General features: G+C 27.9%; 1 protein-coding gene across 1 annotated transcript; it reads left to right on the forward strand.

Annotated features, from left to right (window-relative positions):
* Positions 1–95: 95 nt before the first annotated feature.
* LOC132939087 (modular serine protease-like) lies at positions 96–12202 on the forward strand. The gene is made up of 12 exons (XM_061006105.1): positions 96–234; positions 797–959; positions 4104–4276; positions 4416–4629; positions 4729–4944; positions 7795–8001; positions 8117–8332; positions 8442–8603; positions 8664–8797; positions 8862–9029; positions 9944–10100; positions 11817–12202. The coding sequence occupies exons 2-12, from the start codon at positions 830–832 to the stop codon at positions 11999–12001; spliced, it is 1962 nt and encodes a 653-aa protein (XP_060862088.1). The 5' UTR covers positions 96–234; positions 797–829; the 3' UTR covers positions 12002–12202.
* The last annotated feature ends 12253 nt before the right edge of the window (positions 12203–24455 follow it).

A 24455-nucleotide genomic window follows, 5' to 3' on the forward strand; every position in this document is an offset into this window, starting at 1 on the left:
ATGTTTACAAACAATTTGTATAATATCTATTATGTAAATGACAACTATTTTGCAGCCAAAAATGATTTACTTTGTTGAAGATTATAAGAAAGGTAGTGACACTCATGCTGTCAATTTAGCAGTTATTGTGTTAGCCGACATAATTTCGTTTAGTTTTGCTGTTTCGCCTATTTGTATCGATTGGTATAGTAAATATATACTTATAGTGGATGGAATAATTCTGCTACATTTGAGGTAATTTTTTGTACTATACACTTATTTTGTAGTTTTATTAAATACATAAAATATAATATGACATTTTTTGCCTGGTCTAATTTCTACAAAGTGCTAGGATTTGGACAAAATTGGGGAGTTTTGTGGGTTGGAATTGTTCAGTTGAATTATGTCACAACTTAGTTCTGAGTAATGTACAAAATATAAACACTAACTTAAATATACATTCAGATTGAGATCTGCAATATTAATAATTAGTCCGTTGTAATTTGGACAAAATGGGCTAATTATGTTTCCCTTTACTTTTCAATGACTAGGACACCACGTATGAGTTCTGTGAGTGCCTACCTAAACATATTGGTTGTTATTATAAGGGCTTTCACTGGCCACAAGAAAAAAATAAACTGCAGTAAAACAACTAAACATTAGTCTTATTTCATATCCGATTGATTTGAAAACTTTGGTTAATCACACTTAATTTAACAAAAAAATTTGAACTCAATACAAATACTTACATGTCAAGATATTTATATTTTACCTTTATTTTAATTGTACATTATAAAATTATTTCATACTTTTACAGGGCATTTATACTCAAAAGAGGCCATATAATAGCATGGTCGGTACAACATATTTTAATGAAAATCAGATACACATTGACAACTTTTCTTGTATACATTTATATGATACATACAATCTTGCAGATTTAGTGACTTATGAAAATGTTTGTATCAGAATAATTACAGGTAATACAAATTTAGATTCTAATCATTAAATTAGATTTTTAACAATTGTGGAGGTATTTTATTGAATATTGGACTCAAGTTTTCAGGTCAGAAATAATTTTATTGAAATGTAAAACTAACATAAATAAAACACTAATTCGAACAGTTTCCAATTTGTTTGGTTCTTTTAAGCTACTGCATAGCTTTTATTGCAAGACTGGCTGACCGTAAGATGTTATTATTATTATCTGCAATCGTCGGCTATTGTTTGTAAATGTATTTGCAAGTAGCAGGTATAAATGTACCTATTATATATGATATATATATATTAATGATGAAATTAACCATAAATCGGAGTTGTCGAATTGGTTACGAGTTAATCTGTCTGACTCGAATTTTTATTGACAATCTGTAATTTGCGTCGTTCTGTGCTAGTTTTTTTTGTGTGTGCCGCGTATAGATTTAATATACCTATGTATTATAATGCTCCGAACTCTCTATCAGAATGTCTGAATGTATACCAATATCGTCGAATTTAGAATTTGTAAGTCATTCCTCCCTAATTTATTCCCAAATAGAAGTTGGTCGAAAAATTAATAAAAAAAGCCTAGTTAAATTAAAAAATATCTTTATAGGATAAACAATTTTTATGGAATAAAAATCAGCTAAATAAAAATTGATATTAAATAAAATGTAATTTCAATAAAAAAAGGTTAGTTAAAATAAAAAATCAAAGTAGAAAAAAACTTATATCTAAGAAACCTAAATGGGATAAAAAATCAGTTGAATAAAAATATGATATTTATTAAAAAATCAAATATTAAAAAATGAGCCAAGTTAAATTTAAAAAAATATCTTAATAGGACAAACAATTTTAATAAAATAAAAAATCAGCTACCTAAATAAAAATTGATATAAAACAAAATATAATTTCAATAAAAAAAGGTTCGTTAAGTTAAAAAAACCAAAGTAATAAAAATGTATATCTAAAAAACCTAAATAGAATTAAAAAACCAGTTGAATAAAAAATTGACAATAAATTGAAATTACATTTTATTTAATATCAATTTAAAAAATTAGCTACCTAAATAAAAATTGATATAAAACAAAATATAATTTCAATAAAAAAAAAGGTTCATTAAATTAAAAAAACTAAAGTAGTAAAAATGTATTTCTAAAAAACCTAAATAGAATTAAAAATCCAGTTGAATAAAAAATTGACAATAAATTGAAATTACATTTTATTTAATATCAATTTTTATTTAGCTGATTTTTTATTCTATTAACATTTTTTATCCTATAAAGATATTTTTTTAATTTAACTAGGCTTTTTTTATTAATTTTTCGACCAACTTCTATTTGGGAATAAATTAGGGAGGAATGACTTACAAATTCTAAATTCATGCTTACAAATACTTACAAATTCCCCTTGACGATTTGGAGTAGTCAAAAGCTTTGAAATTCCAAAACGGCCAAGTTTTGCGGAAGTTAGCCGTGATTTAAACTTTTGAGGATAGTTGAAAACGGCTGTACTTACAAATTACCAAATTGTGCTTACAAATACTTACAAATGACTTACAAATTATTGACAAAGTTTGGAGCCAACATTTTGACATTGTGCGGCCAACTTTACGGACCTCCGCAGTAAGGCATTTGGCTGGCTTATCATATAATAACGTTATAATATAGTTAATCTGTGATATAGGTTCCCACCAAAAAATATGTTTTAAATTAATGATTAACATGAATATAATATGATTCTAAAGCTGATTCTAAAGATCTATAATTATATTGTCTATGCATTCACACGTAAATGTATGTATGCAAATATTGCACACTGAACATTTCGAACAGGGTTCATTGCATGTCTTATCAACTCTGATAACACAATATTTTACTGAGGGATTTAATAATATTATTGTTATCTATAAGTTAAAATTAACGGCAATATAAATATTAGGTACAAAGTAACTAACAGTTACTTTTATCACAAATACCACTCATAGGATGTGGTTACTAGCTAGTAATGAATAAAGGTGCAACGTATATTTAATGTTTATACATTCAAACTTTCAAACCATCTCTGCCATGGTTTATAGTTTTAGGTTCTATATCAATTTTAAATAAAATATATCCTTATAATGAGCAGATTGTATATTATCTATAATTATTCATGTAAATCCGTATTTCACCCACTTATTGTTGGAAATCAGACCCCCTCTGATTTCTAGGATTTGCGAATGAGCTCGGGGGACCAGCCAAATATTCCATTAGCTTGTATACCAAAAACAGACGGCTTTTTAGTTGTGTAATACCAAGGCTCACATAGTTTTTTTTAAAAAAAGACTAGAACCGTTTACTCAGTTTTGCAGATTAGTTACTGCCTAAATATTGCCCATCAACCTCAATATCACGGCCTAGCCTATTAGTTTAGTCACTCGATCTCAAACTATGATAAGGCCGCATCAAATGTTGTGATAAATGTACCCAGAGGTTAATTGAAGATATGATTTGTGCCAGCCGCAAAGACTTTTCCCAATTATAAGAATAATGTCCTTAACTAATAATAAACAATTATCACTCGTTCCGAGGCAACTCTTTCCTTTTATGGATATTAAGTAGTCCATGGACCTATATACAACGGAGAATCGGAAATATATGAAAGAAGACATAATTATGAAATATGGAAGACCAGATATTCTATCATTTACGTGAAATAAAAGATTCGAATAGCAGGACATATATATAAGGCAAATTATCAAATTATAAAACAAATACTGGTTGTGGAAATAAGAGGTAAAAATCATTTATGCAGACCTAGAACAAGATGGAGGGACTTTGTTATAAAGGACCTAAAAATACTTCAAAATAGAGCTCAGATAGACATGGTGAACAATAAAGAAAAATGGAAATGTTTTGTGATGGCAGTGTTGGACCGCAAATACCCGTTAAGCAGTATATGTGACTTTACTACTACATTTTCCATTCTGTTATTTCTTATAAACTATTGTTTAAAAATACAAATAGCGTTAATTTATATATAAATAAAATAAATATAAAATGTAACCCAACCATAAGAAAATGTAATGAAATTCCTAACCTATGCACCCGTCAATAGTAAGATCTTTAATTTGTTTCTTTTGTATAAAATACCGTCTGTTTCAGATAAAATAATAGATGAGGCATTTACCTACCAAAGCTTAAACATTTTACACTCTAATTCTTTTTTTTTGACCGGGTTAAAAAGTTACTGGAGTACTATAAATAACAAGACAGCCTTAGGTTTTATAGACGTAAAATACTATGTTCCGTGGATTCGTGGAATTTTGAACAAACATGTACGTAACTATGTTTCTTATTAGTATCAATTTTACTTTTTAATTTCTGGTATTGGCTTGGTTTTTTAATGACAACTTCTGCTTTAAAACTAATATATTTTAGAAAGAATATATATTTGTACATTTAATATGTTGACAGGGTACAGTGAATTCATGTGTTTTACCAATTGTCGAAGGAGTTGTATATTCTCATGAAGGTTCTCATGAAATTTTATCTCCCGGGACATTAATTAACCATCATCGAACTGTTGTTGAGAATTGTGAAGTTGGATATCACAAAGCTTATACCAATGGTTCTAGGTTTTGTCGAGAAAATGGAAAATGGTTATCGAATTCTGAGAAATTGTGTTTCAGTAAGTATTGTATTGTAAATTTTGTGTATTAATAACTGATTTAAATATTATGTGTCTGATTTTTGGTTATGATTGATAATAATTTGTTTATGTTTATAGAAATGTGTCCACCTCTACTATCAGATAGTTTAGATATTAAATGTAGTTATAATGGTAAGAATTCTAATTGTTCAAATTTATCAATACCTAATACAACAGCAACACTATCATGTAAGCCAACATATAGTGCGCCAAATGGACTACAAGATACTACACTTGAAATAAATTGTCAGTCCAACGGGATATGGGATAAGCAACAATATGCATGCAAACCAAGTAATTATTTTTTTGTCAAGAAAACACAAGTTTCTAATTTATATATGTTTTACTAATTTAATTAAATGTTACTGTAAACTAAAAAACGTAGATACTTCGCGCCCGAATAATTTATTCGGGGTTTTGGTTTTTAGTGCTGCATGTGTTCAGGTGTTCAACCACTAGAAGAAAATATTTTAACAAATGTTTCGGTGTTAAATAACCGTTATTATTCGGGTTAATATTGGTTAATACGAATGTGAAAAGGTTCTGAAAAAATGTAATTTTAGATTCTGAGTGAAACGATGAATGTATTGATTTTACAATGATGTGTGTTTTTTTTTTTATTTTTTTTTTTTTATTTTTTTATTTTTGTGTCTGTGTACACGATAAGTAGTCGAAATAATGCTTCGATTTTCGACTTCAGTATCTTGTTCGATGGGAAAGTGAATATCGTTGGTGCATTGGGGAGGTCAAAATTTTAATTTCCCAGTAGTTTTCAAAAGCGATGTGAAAAACAAAAGAAAAATTAAGGAAAAACGGGAATTTTTACGCAAAATCGATTTTTAACAAAATCGATTTTGGTTATTGGTGTAACTCTAAAACAAATGACCGTAGATGCATGAAATTTTCACTGGTTGTTTATATTTGCATTTTCTATACACCATAAAATTTACAAAATATTTTGACTCTTTTTGAGCTGTTTACGGCCATTGTCAGTTTTCAATTTTCTTAGTTTTTTTTTTCTATAAATATCAATAAAATTTTATCTGTTGAGTAAAAAAGCTTGAAAATTTAATAGAAGGCTCCTAGGTTATTGTTTCAAAGGCAGATGAAAAAAATTAAAAATCCTTAGTCACAGTTTTTAATTATAAGCATTTAAAGTTCAAATTTTGACAAAATACGGAAAAATCACGAAAAATGGCAAATTATTTTGATGAGAATTCATAAAAATTTTTCTTTTCAAATCTAAGATTTGAAAATGTAATATAAGATTACTCATAAGTTTGTCTACCTTTATCAAAAAAAAAATGTCTAGAAGAAACTTAAATTAAATTTTTATGAGCGTCTGAAATTTATATTTTTACAACATTTGATATTTACTCGATTTCTCATGTAACAATTTTCTTATTTTATTGTAATTAAAAAACGAATGACTGTAGATACTTGAAAATTTCACTGAATGTTTATATTAGCATTTTCTATACACCATAAAATGTTGAAAATATTTTGACTCTTTTTGAGCTGTTTACGGACATTGTCAGTTTTCAATTTTTTTAGTTTTTTTTCTATAAATATCAATAAATTTTTATTTGTTGGGTAAAAAAGCGTGAAAATTTAATATAAGGCTCCTGATATATCGTTCTAATAGCAGTTGAAAAATATTAAAAATACATAGGCACAATTTTTTTTTATAAGCATTTAAAGTTCAAATTTTGACAACATTTATCAAATTTATAATTTATTAATTATTTTGTAGTTAAAAATTTATAAATTTTTAACTTTTATGGCTAAGGATTGAAAATTTAAAAGAAGGCTCCACGTAAATAGGTTATATTTAAATTACTTTATTCACAATAATATCATCAAATATACTTGGTAAAATCATAGGCTGACTGACCGTTTTCGCTCAGAATCGTTTTTCTTATACAATGATATTATATCATTGAATTCAAATTTAACACCATCCATTACAGCGACCCACTTGTAACCTACCGTACAGCAGAGCGACATCCACTTATCCACCTTTTTAATAGTTATTTTTATTAAATATATTTTTTAAATTTTTAATTGTTTAGTAAAATATTCCAACATTGTTACTATTAACGAATAATTAACAAAAAAATCGAACCAACCACATAAAATATATACAACATTATATATCTCTTGAAGATCATACAATAGGTTTCGGGTTAACCAGAATGTTATATTTAGGTTTTGGTTGATTCAGGTATTTGATTTTTCAAGGGGTTTTAAGGGTGTTACGGATTCTGGTTAATTCAGGTGCAAGGATCTGGAGAGATGGTATTTTACACCAATTTGATTACTTGTAATTGGCGCCACGGCAGAAAACGAAATGGAATATGTAATCTGCGCCACACATTGAACTTTAATTGTTGGCATTTACCAGCAGATAAACTTACTGATATCGCATCGGAAATACAATATTACCAACGCATGCCGGATATAATATTGTTGAGTTCCACTAATAATAAGTACAAACGAGATCGATTACGTCTAATCTAATAAAAATTATCAACTGTCAAAATATCGAACAATATTGAACAGCAGTAACATGATATTAATTATGGTTAGTCCGTTATAAATCGCAAAAATATAAATAATATATTTATTTAATATACATAGAGTACGTATACTTATAATTGTAATATAACTTATTTTCTATTAAAATTAACTTGATTATCTATATTTAGTTATTTTAATGTGGCACAAATTACAATTTTAATAAGGTGAACTGCAATGGTGCAAATTACAATTATTGTAGGTACACGATGGCGCAGATTACTTAATGCCCTTTTATCAAGTTTTGTGTGGCGCAAACTACAATCTTAAAAAATGGCACAAATTACAAAAATTAATTTTTAGATGTGACACAAATTACATATATACATATTTTTTTGGAGGGGTTGTTTTTGGCGTAAATTACATACGCCTTAGCTGACTCCAAAATTCACCAAATGATTTTATTTATTTAAAATATATTTGTGTTACAAATGTAAAAATTGTAAAGGAAGAACAAATAATCGTTAGATTAGGCATAATTTTTTGATGTACATTTTTAAACCACCAACAATATGTCTATTTTTTAAGTATTACTACTAATTATTACAATTTGTATTTATATTCAAGCAAATGTATGCGTTTTACCAACTGCCGAGGGAGTTTTGTATACTTATGAAGATTCAAATGAAATTTTATCTCATGGTACATTAATTAATCATAACCTGACTGTAAATGAGAACTGTGAAGTTGGATATCATAAAGCTTATCCCAATAGTTTTAGGGTTTGTCAGAGAAATGGAAAATGGAAAACTATTTCTGAGAATTTATGTTTAAGTAAGTTGTGTATTGTAATTTGTCTGTTGTAATAATTACTTACGACTTACCTATTTAAATATTATGAATCCGATTTATCGTTATATTTGGTTATAATAATTGTTTATGTCTATAGAAATGTGTCCACCTCTACTATCATATAGTTTAGATATTAAATGCTTTCTTAATGGTAAGGATGCTAATTGCTCAAGTCCATCGATACCTGGCACAATAGCGATACCATCATGTAAGACCACACATAAACTACCAAATGGACAAGAAGAGACTCCGCTCAACATAAATTGTCAGTCTAATGGAATATGGGATAATCATCTATATGAATGTGAACCATGTAATTGTATTTTTTATCATACAGATAAATCTCTAATTTACTTAATATTTACTATAATATAGTATCCTTACTATTATCATTTATATTCGAAATTCCGATGTTATTTTAGATTGTGGTAAAAATTATAGCAATACAAAGTTATTGATCGCCAATGGTCAAAACGCATCTTTTGGAACAGCACCTTGGAATGTAGCAATATATCGTTTAAATGAAAAAAGTCATAAATTTATATGTGGAGGATCAATTATTGGTCCTAATTTAGTAATTTCTGGTAAAATTCTCGTAAAACGAATTTAAGAAAGAATGAAATTTAAATTAATATAATTTTTAGCTGCTCATTGTTTTTGGAATACAACTATTACATCGAATACAATATTTGTAAATGATAGTTTCTACAAAATTGCTGTTGGAAAATATGCTAAGGATTTTACAGTGATTGACAATATATTTACTAAAATAATGGATGTAAGTTTAATTTAATGTCTATAAATAATTTTTATGAATAATATGAATTAAAACAATTGTATAGGTGGAAATGGTTTATCTGAAAGATTGTTTTAATGGATATACTGGGCGTTATGCCGAAGATATAGCTATTATTTTGTTAAAAAACAGAATTGATTTTAATGATGGTGTTGGACCGGCTTGTATCGATTGGAAAGGTAAATTCAACGTAGCCAATGGAGATATAGGAAAGGTTGGTTTTAAATTTTAATAATTGTATTACAGTTGATTACTGTACTTATCACTATCGACCATTATTTATGTACATATAAAGAGTAAAAACCGTAAGATTATCTGTTAAAGTTTGCATAAATGTTGGTATGTTTCAAAACATAACTAAAGTGGGCAAGTGAATACTTTTCTGATGAACAGAAGTAGGTTACAAGTGGGTCACTGTAATAGATAGTGTAAATCCTAAATTGTATGTTATAATATCAGTGGTAGTTGAGCACGTCCAGTAAACTTTGGATTTTTGGAAAGACAATTTTAGGAAAAGTAGGAAATCTGTATGTAAAAAATACAACAGTGGCGCAACAGTGTATTATATATTGGTTGCTATTGGTTAATCGGGCATGTTTCTTGATTTGTATTATTATTTTTTGTCATTATAATATAATATATATATATATATATAAAATGAAAGTTTGTGTGTAGATTAGACCTCTGGGAAGAAGACAGGCTAATTTAAAAATGGTTAAATTTGGTTTTTTTTATTCATCAGATTTTAGTACGGTTAGGTTAGGATTTTGTATTAATTGATTATATTAATCCACCATAGGTGGAATACAACATTACAACAAACTTGGTATATAACTTTGATACTTAAGTTAAATCATACACCTACGTACAAACCGCATGGGGTACGCGATCTACCGCAGGTAGATTGCCTACCTGATAATATAGTGCTGCGAATCAGAATTTATATTCCGGGCAACGGAAAAGTTAAGATAAATTTTGAACACCATACACCGAGTATAAAATAACGAATTGAACAAAGTTTGAGTCATATAGAGTTGGTACATTTAACGGTCAACGAAGTGCACGAGATCAGCTAGTTATTTATTATTATTATAATTGTAAATTATACCACATTTTAAACTTTTACAGATTGTTGGTTGGGGAGAAAAGGAAGGATACTTTAAAAGTCCTATTTTATTGGAAGCATCTTTACCATACTTTAACAATAGTTTTTGCCGGAAAATGTTTAATACCGAATTTGTATCATTTGTGACTCCTGATAAGTTTTGTGCCGGCTCTACATCGGGTAATAAAATATTTAAACACTAATAACATGAACAAATTGATATTTTTAACAAATTTAGCTTAAATTTATTAAACATTGAACATTTGAAAGTAGACACTTTCAATAACATAAAGATTTACTATTTTTTATTGAATAAATGAATCACATTTAACAATTAGAATAAGAATCCAAAATATATTTCTACAAATCTGACAAACAAACTATATATTATGCATAGTACATAGTAAGCTTAGTATGTTATGGCGCCACATTGCTATAACTATTTTTTTATAATGCATTTTATTCTTACTACACTAGTTAATCAAATCCAAAATGTTATCTTGCTGGCACTGTTGTACTATGATGACGTACACGTACAATGGCATAAGATTATGCCTTTGTGTGTAATATCTCATCGACTCATATAATGTGTGTACGTTATCAAAATTAAGTTTGTTTTTAGAAAAGTTGTCGTTAACTTACATAATAGAAATTACCTATGGCAATTTGAAACTCAATTAAATAATTTTTTCCTCCATTAAATAGTTAATTTAGACCATAGTTAATTTGGAAGTAGATGAGCACAGATAATGTTCTTACCTAAAAGTTTTATAATAGGTTAATTGACTCTTGTATCAAAACTAACAACACACTATTGAAACTAGTGAACGACAATTTGTTAAGTCGTGCGTATCTAAGACGGAGACAACAAATGTATGGGTAGCGTCCTCTTGTGGAATTCAAATATGTTTTCAAAATTAAAATAGGGCCTTTGGTTTCCTGGTGAATTTTGCTTCCACTTTTTGGGAGTTTCGTAGTACATGAGAGTTGAACATTTTTTATCACAAAATATAGTGACGTGACTGCGCGTATATACGTTACTAAGATCCAAGAATCTTAGCCGTCGTTTATCTTTAATAGTTTAATTACATAAAACGTTTGGAGAACTCACACACACTAATGATAAGTCACTACACACACAGTCATACAGCACTAACGATACTTACAATATTTCCTATATCTGACCATTCCGACCCCTTCAAAATGGTTCGCTTTCGACAGCCTTAATTTTTAATTTTTATCAAACATATAATATAATATAAAACAGGCCAAAAAAAATTTCGGGGGGCACGTGCCCCCAGTGCCCACCCCCTGGCTACGGTACTGTTATATGTATTTGTAATATAATAATGTATAGGTACTCAAAATTAGAAGATTCTAGAGTTCCATCTAAATTGTCCGTGGCAGGATTTTCAGTCGTGTCATCTAATCCATTAGCTGGTAGTAGTAATAGACCTTCAATAAAATAATTACATCTAACAATCATTTAAATATAACAAAAATAATAATTGTCTGATCCCAATCCCAATACTATAATTTACCTGTAAGTATCTAAAGCAGGTACTGAAATAAGTTATAAGACGGATTATTATAAATTAAAATGTCATACTTACGTTTTTTTTTTTAGTTTTATATTTTTCATACGCTTACTAACTGCTTTTTCCCCAGATGCTCGTATTTTTTAATGTAATTTTTTAGGTAACATCATAAATATTAGTCAGTAGCAACCAAACATTTAAATACGCATTTGTATCGCGTGGGAAAGAACCGAGATCTATCCCCTCACCCAATTAAAGTTGTATGATTTATTTAGGTGTGATTTATAAAATAAACCGATAACAGACGTCAGATTGTTAATTGATATTAATTTGTGTCTAATGTAGAAAATATATTTAGTTTCAGGACAAAGAGTAGGTGGAGGAGATAGCGGTGCCGGTTTATGCTTTGTACACTCTGATTTGTATTATTTAACCGGAGTTGTGAGTTCCAAGGATCCAGAAACAAACTATTCAATCGCAGCTTTTACAAATATCCAGTCCCACATTGATTGGATTAGTGAACTGTATATTAAACATAAATAAGTCCAATATAATTATAGTAATGTTATGAAAATAATTTGTTCTAATTGTTATTGAAATCAATATTTGTATAAATAGTTTTTTACCTATGTGTAACAATATGTTTAACAGTTCATTAAAATTAAACATAATAGTACGCAAATACGTACATAATATTATGCAGTACCAAAGTATTATATAATATATTATTATAATTTTCACATACTGAATTCTGTTTTTAACATAATATGCCAATTTTGCATTTTACCTATAATATTATACATTAATTATTTCATAATTATTACCTACTTGGTATTGTGGATTGAATTTGAAATAATAACTTGTCATATTATTCCTTTTTATAATTTGTATTATTGTTACGTACAACGAAAACAATGATTTGAATCAAAGAACGATTATACTTTATTTTACTTGACTGGTTAACTTTAAAACATTAATTACACATATACAAAATTCTCGTTGCGCAGAGAGACGATATATTATTATATATATATATATATATATATTATGTTCACTAAGTTCGCTTCGCCGTCCTTATTACTACTAAAATGGATGCTTATCTACGATATTGTATAGCCATATAGGCACCTATATAAGTTATTTTCTGAGCATATCAAACATACCGGCCTCCATGAAATACTAAGTTTCAAAAAAAAAAAAAATATGATGACAATAATAATTAATATGCGTTTGAGCTAAACAAAATACAGATATATGATAGTAATAAATACAAATATAATTCCGAAAATAAATAATAATTGCGCAGATATAGAGGAAATTATAATAATTGTTTAATATGCATATTATTGCATAAGCCATAATATATTAATATTATATTGCCATTATAAGGCAACGGGCATTAGTTACGTACAGCGCGTTTCTGAGTTTGAATTCCCAGTGACTCGTTCTGACAGTCGCTATACACGTACGTGATCGTCAGTGTCAACATGGGTTGCTAATTGCTATCACGAACTAACAGGACCTATATGACCATAACCATATTATAATATAATAGACCAGGAATGAAATGAGATAAATTATGTGAAGCTAACGTCATGTCTTATTATTAGCAGGCTGGGCAAGTTAACGATTTTTTTTAACTCGTTAAGTTAAGTTATTTTTAAATAATAAAATTAAGTTAAGTTAAAAGTTAATCATATATTTTTCGTTAACTCGGTAAGTTAAAAGTTAACTTTGAAAAAAAAGTAACTTAACTTAGTTTAAAGTTAAAATTTTCTAATTTGCATTTATAAAAAAATCCAGACTCATAATATGGTTTATTAGATAGTTTTTCTTTAAGCTCAAGGAAATTACTGGGGAAATTTAAAATGATAGATCGAAGTAAAAACCTTGTAACGTGGTCGGGGGAACGACCAGTTAAATATAAGATGTCCAGGGAGAATCGTAGGATCCTATAGATATAAATACCGTAGCCAGGGGCAGATATGTAGATATCAGGATCTTAAATATATTTAAATTACTAGGATTCCTTTTCAGTTATAATTATGTTTTATTGTCTACTAAACACTTACAAATATTAATACTCACAAATATATCAACTATGTTCTATTATACTATGTAACTGTCTAATAGTCATACGGAGTCCGGTAATCGTAGTGTGTATTGAGGTCTAAGGTGCACAGCGAACTAACTTACTAATACATTGTGTGTGTTGGCCTTACAATTATGTGTGTGTTTTAATATTAATGTATCGGTCAGCAGTTAATCGTACATACGGCAGAGTTCGTATTATATACATTATACATAAATACATAGGTGTCATGTAACATATTTATATTTATAATTATTACAACCTCATTAAAAAATTTGCATTATTCTTCGACGAAAATGAACTTGATTCAAATACTTTTGAATAAAATAAACTTGAAGTTAACACATTAATCTTAAAAAAAAGTAACGAACTAATAGTTAATCAACTTCATTAAATTTAAAGTTAACGTCTTAACTTAATTTTAACTTTCAACCCTGCCTTGCTTATTAGATCCATATACATCTGCGGTTGTATATCAAAGATTAATGTGATGTTTTATCAAGGAAATTCTAACTCAGAATAGGCATTATAATGCATTACATTGTCTGTCTCTCTTTATTCTATTATATGTCTATGTCACAAATTAAGATATACCATATACAGGATACAAAACGAACTTGTGATAAGTGAAACCCGCAACGTGAGAAGCGGGCGGATTCAGAAAAACATTGATAAGACCTTTCTGTTTTGTAAACCTGTATATCTTGGTTCGTGATTGCGACCCATGTCGGCGCGGACGATCCATTGAAAAAGTTGGGGGGGGGGGGGGCTACGATTTTTCTCATAAATTTTACTGAACAACTGAACAGAAATATAAAATTACTGTCCAGTTATTTTTTTTTTTATACTTGAAATTTAATAATATAAATATTTTATAACATATATAATAATATAGTATAGGTACTGTATAAGGAAAAAAAATACTATAAAATAACAGTCTTGTTGAATATATCTTATCACAATAAATGCTTTATTTTAAAACCATCATCCTTGAGGATTTAGAAAATTCGTTTAAAATACATTCAGTATCAATATTTTATGTTACATCCTTCTCTATGTGAAAAATAGAAAGGTTTGTAAAGCGTTCTTGATGCATAGAAGTTCTTACCCACGTCTTTATTCTTCGCATAGCCGAAAAAGATCGCTCACATGTTGCAGAGCTGACTGGTAAAGTAAGTGCTACTTGTAACATTTTGTAAATATTTGGAAAAATGTCTTTTTTTATTGTTGTTTTCAAATCGTCAATGTTAAAATCGTTGTTGATTTTATTTATGCAATTTCTAGCAACAGTCATTTCTGATTTAATATTTAGTTTGTTAATATCCAATAAATCCTAAAATATAAAATAATTAAATATAATTTTTGAATTTATGTTATTTTATATGTTTAAATCTACTTCAAAAATATAAAAATAATATTATTAATTTGATTTATATTTTATATTTTATTTTTAAAATTATGAAAAAAATGAAAAGTCACAAGTTGTATAATACCTATATGGGCTATATGGCTATATAGTTATTTTATATCACTCAAACTAAAAATGGTCATTTTTAAGGGAGGGAATATACAAATATAAGAAATGTTACCTTATAATAATCAATAAACACCAAACTTCCTTCATAATTAAGTTGCATACATTTGTCAACAGAAATAGCTAAATCGGTGCAGCGATCAACACAATCATTGTATCGACCATCGGCAGCAATGGTTTTTCCAAATTAATATAATTTTATATATTTTGTTTCATTCGCCGGACGATAAAACAAATCACTATAGGACAGTGTTCGGAGTGTTCCAACTTATAATTTTAATTTTCGTATAAAATATTATGTAAAATATTATACAAACAAATGTATAGTAAAAACAATTATTATGTGTTATATTTCTTGTTTTTTAAGAATATAATACATTAATTAATGAAACTACGAAATTGTTATGTTTGCAAGAAGGTTTGGGGGGGCTTGGTGGGCTTTTTATTTGGGGGGGGGGGGGGCTAAAAAGTGCAAACTGGCAACGGATTGTTCAGACTTTATATAATTATTATCTTATTTACTCTCTTGTAGGTGCATATTTTTGAATAATATAATATTCTTATGAATATTATTATTTAATAATTAATAAACCAATACATTCAGGAATAATGAATTTTAAAAATAAATTTGGCAAATGTAGGTACTTTGATAAGTACCTTTTTATGTGAACAGTGCCTGTCACGTTCCAAGCTAAATTAATTTAGCCCAACAATAAACAAATACCTACAATTTAACTATTCATTATTAGTTATTATGTCCATGAAGAAACCCCGCCTGCACCCTCACACTAATGATTTTGGGTCGATTATTTCAAGAAAGTATCTATAGGAAATGTAATACGAGTTGTACATAGACAATACTATACAATACAATAATATTGTTTTCCTACCGTCTTTTAAAATATTTCTATTTTTAAATGTTTAATATAATATTCTCTCCGATCTTTCTATAGTTATATGTATATCGACTATACGAATGATTAAAATAGTTTATTATGTAGTCTTGTTATCTTGCTATTTACGTATGATTGTATCGTCATTTATTTTATAAACGATAAAGTGAATAAAAACGGTTTTATTGTCGGTCATTCGTTTTCGTATTACGATTTCCAACGTGTGATTTTTGATGCGATTACCTACTTATAATTTGCTTGCCGCGTTTGGAAAATGGACAACAAAATAGTAAGTTACCTTATAAATTATGTACTTTTATGTTTTAATATATGTATAAGTAAGAAATTAATAAGAAGTAAGTAATTATTATAAGGCTATTATGTCATGTCCTACGTGAATCCGACAAATGCGACTAAAAATAAACATTTTTCTTTTGTCGCATCGGTCGTATTGTCTTCCATGCTGGTCAGAATAGAATCGCCGGACTGGCCGGATTTACGTCGAACATGGCGTTATTATGATTATAATAATAAAATAACGTTTTTTTTCTCAAACAATTTATTGGCAATGCTTGCTTGCAATTAAAAAAAAAAGTAGGGAAGTGGTTCCGCATTCCTAATGATCAAATTGTTGATGGTGAAAAATTAATTTTAGATCTATAAATAATAGTTAATCATCTAAAAACTTGGTATTAATGAAAAAACAATTGTATTATCATCAAATAATGAAGAAAGTTCATCAGATGAATCATTACTGTTGACATCAGATTCATCAGTATCATTAACAAATTCTAATAGAGAGTTATTTAATTTTTCTCTGCCATATGACAAATTTAGACTTATATGTCCTACAACAGTTTCGTATAAAAAAAGAACTAAAAGAAGAAATTATGAAATATTAACACCATATATATGGACAGATATAATAAATGATAAATTTTTAAAGACTCATAAACTTCCTTGTAATTTTATTTATAAAAGAGGAAAAGCATACCTGAATTCCGAAAACAGGTATTACATTACATTTAAGGCAAAATGTAAGGATTGTGATGCAAATCTTTTTGGTTGGAGTGAATCTAAACCTGATGAAGGAAAACCGCTAGATGTTTCAATTTTAACAAATAACACAAAAGGACTTGAACATGGACATAAGACAAAAAGGCTGTTGAAAGGAATAAAGCGTCAAAATATAGGGCAATCATTAAAAACCGATCTCGCTTGCAATTGGAGGCGTGCAAATGTTGTCGATATGGAGTTTGGTAGTATTTCCCCACCAAATTTATATATAACATCTGTCTTACGAAAAGCTAAACAAGAGTCAAAAGATAAAGAAATAGGTAAAAAATATAAAAGCCCAGTTCAATCACTTGTAGAATTTAAAAATAATTCAAAGTACTCAGGATCTATACATACTATTGGCATTGATCCATTCTTAGTACATTATTGGACTCAACATCAAATTATAATTTACAAAGAAGCTTGCAAAAATTATTGTAAGTTATCAATTGATGCTACTGGTTCTTTAGTTAAAAAGCTTAAACGTTCGTCGCTAAAATTACCATCAAGTCACTTATTCTTATATGAGGCTGTAGTAAGTACCAGTTTTGGATATAATATGACTGTTTCACAAATGTTATCAGAGAAACAAAATACTTTGACAATATTTATGGTTGAGTGAATGGATGCAGTTTGGTATTGGCAATCCGAATGAAGTTGTCTGTGATTATTCGAAAGCTATACTTGGGAGCCACGTCGAGAGCCTTTTGTTACGGTGGCAGTATAAGCAGCTATGTAGAAAATTGTTTCATGGCATTGACGGGCCATGAGGAACGTTTACCATGTTGTTTCTTACGTATAGATGTTGCACATGTTATAAAAATATTTTGCCGATTGAAATGTTTAACTGGTGTGAGAAATAAAACACTGAAAGAATTTTATGTAAGATCATTGCGGCTTCTCTTATCATCAGAAAATCTTATTGAATTTGGTTATTATTTAGAAGCGGTACTGACTGTAATTTTGATCGAAACTGATGGATGGATTGAAGATGATAATCATAATACAACTCCGGCTGAGAAAAATAGAGAAATTATACAAAATAAAATAAAAGGATTGCCTGAACAAAAAGACTTTACAGATGATTTAAAAAGTACTGATGATTATGTTATAGAAGATAATAATGTTGAAGTATTATGTTCAAATCGTATACAGCAATATTTAAACAATATTTATGAGACAAGTAAAACAAATTCTTTAGTAAAAGGAGATCGGTTATCGGCATATTAACTTCCTGAATTAGCCAATCATGTTCTACGTATTTGTAAAGATTTCCCTCTATGGACCAATGTTATGAGAACAATGTTTAAATCACCATATACTAATGGAAGTTCTGCCGTAGTTGAAAATGATTTCAAAGAACTTAAATCTCAAATTCTCAGATTTGATGTTCGACCTATGAGTGCAGATAGATTTATTATAACACTTCTAAAAAATATTGATTCTAACGTAAAACTGATTAGAAGTACCCAGATTCGAGACTCTTTAATAGAACATGATCACAGAAATAATCACATTTCAATCACTGATGACACAATGGTTCACGAGAAATTGAAAAATAAACTATCCGCACCAATAGAAAATTTAAAAAATATTGACGATTCTGATTCTGACGATTTAAATGCAATAAATCCAATACCAACCAACAGTGATAGTATTCAGAAGTTTTCCATCTGTAGTCCAAACTCTCCATCTACGGATGATGATTTGAGTACTTCAATAAACTCAGAATCATCCCTCAATGCTGTTGAAAATTGGCGTGGTTTTGGAAAGGATACAACTATTTCTCCAATGCAAATAATTAAATATAAAAAACAAAGAGCTACTAAATATATGAGTTCAAATCCAGAAATAGTAAGAATCCTTAGCAATCCTTCAATGCGTTCATCATTGGATATTCTATTAATAAATGGTAATAAATCTACTCCCATTCGATATAATAAAAATAAATATTTATTACACAACACATGTCCGTTTGATTCGGTTTCGTCGATATTAGTAATGGCACATATTGACATAAGTTTGTACAAAGATTTTATAAACAAAAGTAAAAATAGTATGTTACAATTTTGTAAAGAATTAGCTCACCACAAGACATCAAAAAAAACTTACACCGATCGATTTGTTCTCCTAAAAGGCATTTTTAACGAAGACATGAATGTAACCAACGTAAAACTTATTAACACGGAATGTAACGTTTCTTTTATTGTAACACAATTACTCAAAGATGCACCATCGGCTGAAGAACACATCACTTGTTCAAATAACCAATGCAAAAATGCTTCAAAAACTCACGGTTGCCCAACAATCATCATGCGATTTAAGGACAATGGGTTTAGTTAATTACAACAAAGTCTTATTCAGTACATTAAAGAAAAGAGATACGAATGCCAAGAAGAATTTTGTAGCGGGATCATCAATTCATTCAGAATCTTAGGATATCATTTGTTTATTGAGACCGATATTTTTGCTGAAAACCTAACAATTTAACCTGGACGATTTTCCAGTGAACATACAAATTGAAACATCAAAGTTAGTATAGTAGTTAAACTTTATTATATAATTTAATCAAAAAATATAATTATATTCAATGAGTTAAAATTGAAAATATTTAATAATTTCATGCATTTAGTAATAATCATACCTATATATTTTTCAGCTACATATTTTACGGAGCTGTAGCTTTTAGTTCTGGACACTACGTGGCGTATATTACAGTTCATTAGTTTTTTACTTTTTATAATAAACTATTTTGTTATTACACACCTAATATGGTACTCTATTATATCTGTTGAATCAAAAAAAATATTTATTAATTTATTTTTTGTTTTCATTTTAATAATGAGAAATATTATAATTCTTTAAAAATAAGGCAAAATAAAATCCTAGTATAAAACATTGAAGTAGGCACCCCCAAAAATATATTTATAAATACTAAAAACTTCATAGCAAATTTAAGCAAATAAACAGCTGATACTAGTATCAACAATTTTTATTAAAATAGGAGATTTTTTAAATTGAGAAATTTTTTATGGAAATTAGTATTTACTATTTATTTAGAATTTTTTAATCAATAAAGAATATTTTTTTTAATAAACACTTCATTAATATTACATTTTTTATTAATTTTAACCTTTTATGAATTAATGAATATAATATTTAATGATTTAGGCTTTTTACTAAATTTAAAATGTATTATTAAACGTTTTAAATTGATCTAAATTCAGTTTCTTTTTACAAATCTTATAATTTTTATAATTTAGGGTTTTTATTATTAATATTTCATTTTTATTAAATTTGGTTTTATTTCACTTTTTTTTTAGATATATTCAGTTTTTTTATTCTAATTTGATAAAAATCTATCTTGAAAAATTATTCTTAATTGATAAATAAAAAAAAAATGATTCTATATTAAATAAAAAAAAAACTGGGATAAAAACCGACCATCATGAATTGAAGATCTTATTTGGTTAAAAAAAAGAAAATTGCAGTCGGTGTATTATTAAAATATTATAATGTATTGTAGACATCCGAGAAGAGCGATATCCATAATACATATAGTTATATATAGTATATACCTATTAAAGTCAGTTTTCCGCGGGATGGATTCGAGATCGTTCGTTTTTCCGCGGGCAAGCCGGCCCGCGGCCTCGCACAATCCACGGCCCTCTTCATAGGAAAGTTTTTATTTTGTATTATTATTACTATTATTTAATAATATGATCTAACTATCTAAGGTGGTAGGACGTACCTAACGTAACCTAACTAGAATAATATTATTATAGTTTGCCAACCATCAGTGTATTCATTATCTGGATGATGATTTATGATTAAAGACCGGATTTATATTCTCGAAAAAACCTTAAAATATTATCATTATATTCTCTTAAAAATTTAAAAAAAAAGCAAAAATATGCAAAAATAATCAATAAACATCATTATATTTACTTTAATATGCATTTAAAATTTTTTTTTTTCAATTTTATATTTATAGTGAGGTAATTATTAGGTATTTAAAGTTTCGTATTCTAATGGAATATTATTGCACTTTAGTAAGAGTTGGAAATGATAAAATAAAAAATTGTAAATGTTCAAAAAAATTTTTTCTGGGTACCGTAATATTAAAATTAAAAATAAATACAAATTTTTTCTCACAATTTACGAAATATTCCAAAATATGCTAAATGAGTTAAATATTCTCTAACCCATAAAATATTCTCAAATATGCAAAAAAAACTTTTTTCTATGCATTCAGAATTGAACAAATCATCCACATTTTTTACTCTCATAAGACTGCATAGACCCAGTAACGATATGTAAAAACATATAAATCCGGTCTTTATTTATGATAAACCACAGATATATAAAAATTATAGTGGGCTAGAGGGTACTGGTCAGCTGTACGCATGAGGAGTCGTGTGGATCACTATAATGGATGTGTTAAATTTGAATATATTGTTATACTATTCTTAAGTTTAATTTATATAATAATATTTACCCAAATAGTTATTTCAGATTGCCATTTATTCCAAAATAAATAAATTTATATATAACGATAGTATAAGAAAAACGATTGTAAGCTAGAACTAGGTCTGTCAGTCTATATAATAACTATAATTATAATTTTGAATTATAAAAATTAATTTAGATTAAATTTGAGTTCTGAAGAATACATAAAAACACATTTTTGTAAGTTTTATTAAATAACTGTCAGTGGATTTTATAAATATTATGGTCATGATTTTCAGAAAAGTTGTTGAAACTGATGAGTTCCTATCTTTGTCTTCTGAAGAAGTGATTAATCTAATCTCCCATGATGACATTAACGTTCCATTTGAAGAAAAAGTATTCCTACTAAAATTCGTAATTGTTGTATTTAATTATGTATTGATGGGAAATCAATATATTTATGCTGTTTGTAAGGAATATAATCGAATCACATGATTCACAAATTCTAATGACAGGTGGGTTGGTGTTTGGGTAGGTGATATACCTAATTAATTACGTATGCCTCCACGTTTTTATATTTTTTATCATAAATAATAAAGTGTAAACGTTAAAATAATAAAATGTTTTACCTTGAGTAAGATTTTCGTTGTCATCGTTTCTTATATAACAAAATCAGATTTGAGTTATTATCGAGTGTTCGAGTTATTCTGGATGGTAACGTGGACGCGATATGCGATCTACACACGAATGCCCCTAAATTGCCTAACCTGTGCGCCGCCCAAAATGTTAACGAAGAGGTGATAGCATACATTATATTACATAATATACGACAAAACTCGATTATAAAATTACATTTACGACTGTCTACAATACACGACAATATTAACTACAAGTTACTTAAACTCGTTACCTTTTTTTGGTACTAACTTTTAATTTGATAGGTTACTCTTGTATCATGACGAGTCGTGTTGACATCAAGTTAATATTTTATGTACAGATGTATAATGTATTAAAATCAAATTACATTGTTATGTCAATCATTCTTTTGAATTGTAGTTTGAGATTTTTTTTTTGCGTTAGTTTTTATCGTATAAAATCACTTCTAGATGAAATAATTATTGAAATGTCCTAGACCATACACAGGGAATTTCTAAATTAGTAAAGTTTATATATCATTACCGATTTGATTTTGACATATTATACTGGGTATAATATATCGGTGGGCGTCGGTCATCCCATAATAGGAAGTTTATTTTAAATTAAATATTATTTTTTAATCAAATAATACTGAAAAAATATATATATACTTGATTACGGCATCTGAACATTTTTTTTGAATTTAAGTAACTATATGCATTATAATTTATTTTTTCCTAATATTAACTGTGGTAGAAACAAAATTAAGTCTTAATTAAATTTAAAATCCATTTGCAATTTGTAACTGATAAAAATGTTCTAAAGTCCACACAAAATTAGTATAATATTGTTAATAACGTTTACTCGTTAACATATATATATATACTCGTTTATAGAGATGATATATTGAGTAACACTCCAACACACCTTTAATTTTTCCGTTAATTGGAAAATGTTAATAATTAGTTGTATTCGTTCCAACACGTCTTTTATCTTTTCGTTTATAGAGAAGTGACAATCATTCGGATTTACACTAATAAAATGTAGACAAAAGAAAATTGATTATAAAAAATATAAATAATTTTGGATTTTAAAAATAAAGATAAAGAATATATCATCCCGGGGATCAATATTTACCATAATATGATATTTAAAAAAATTATTTTATTTAAAACATCCTATACATCATTCAAATTCAACTTGCGAGGATTTAGAAAATTTTATTTATGTATGAAAACGTCCAAAATTTACCAGAGAATAAAAAAGATTAAAATGAAAAATACTAACGCCTGTCTAACTATATTAGATAAACAAATTAAAGAAGAGTGTATTAGACATAATTTTGTTTCCGAATACGATGATTTACAGATCGATGTATATTATAACGGTGTAATAGAATTAAAATAAATTTATGTAGAAATAATTGTATACCAACACGTTCATTTTCGCCAAAATAACACCCCCCAATAAAATATATATGTATTTTATACTAATCCGCCGTAAGTGGACTTTAGTAAAAACGACAAACTTGGTAAAACTTTGATACTTTAGAGTTGAATCCATACAGTAACGTAAAAACAGCACGGGGTCCGCGATTTACCGCAGGTAGATTGCCTACCTGATAATATACTGCTGCGAATCAGAATTTTTATTCCGGTCAACAGAAAAGTTAAGATAAATTTTGATCACCATACACCGAATATTAAATAACGTATGTACATTTAACGGGCAACGAAGTGCACGGGATCAGCTAGTTATAAATAAATGTATATGTATTAATATATTTGCGATTAATATCGGACTAACTGTAAATATTATAATACCTACTGTTAATATTTAATTGCGATATTTAAATGCGATAGATATTAGTAAATTTATCTGCCAGTGAATTCAAACAATTAAATTTAAAATTGTGGCGTAGATTAGATATTTCATTTTGTTTCTTGTCGTAACGCAAACTACCAAAATGAATTTTTAGATGTGGCGCAAAACACACGTTTACTTTTTATATTTTTCAAATTACATACGTGCTTAAATGTACCTATTACAAGTAATTGGCACAAAATACCATCTCCCTTATAACTGATTTTGCAACTAACTTAGTTACTTTTTTTTCCGTCAATTTTTAACCATCATGTCATAATATAATATAAGTAGGTATCAGTGGCGTAACTAGAACTTCTTTTTCCAGTGGCAAAATAATCAAGCGGGCCTTTGGTTTTACAAATGTATGGGGACATTCCCTGCAGAGTTATAGTAATCATAGTTTTTTTATACTCGATTATAATATTATGATATTCGAATCATAATCTTGGATAGTTCATGGTGTCTAAGTTC

Source organism: Metopolophium dirhodum, chromosome 2, assembly GCF_019925205.1.
Source record: "Metopolophium dirhodum isolate CAU chromosome 2, ASM1992520v1, whole genome shotgun sequence".
In the NCBI taxonomy this organism is placed as follows: Eukaryota; Metazoa; Arthropoda; class Insecta; order Hemiptera; family Aphididae; genus Metopolophium; species Metopolophium dirhodum.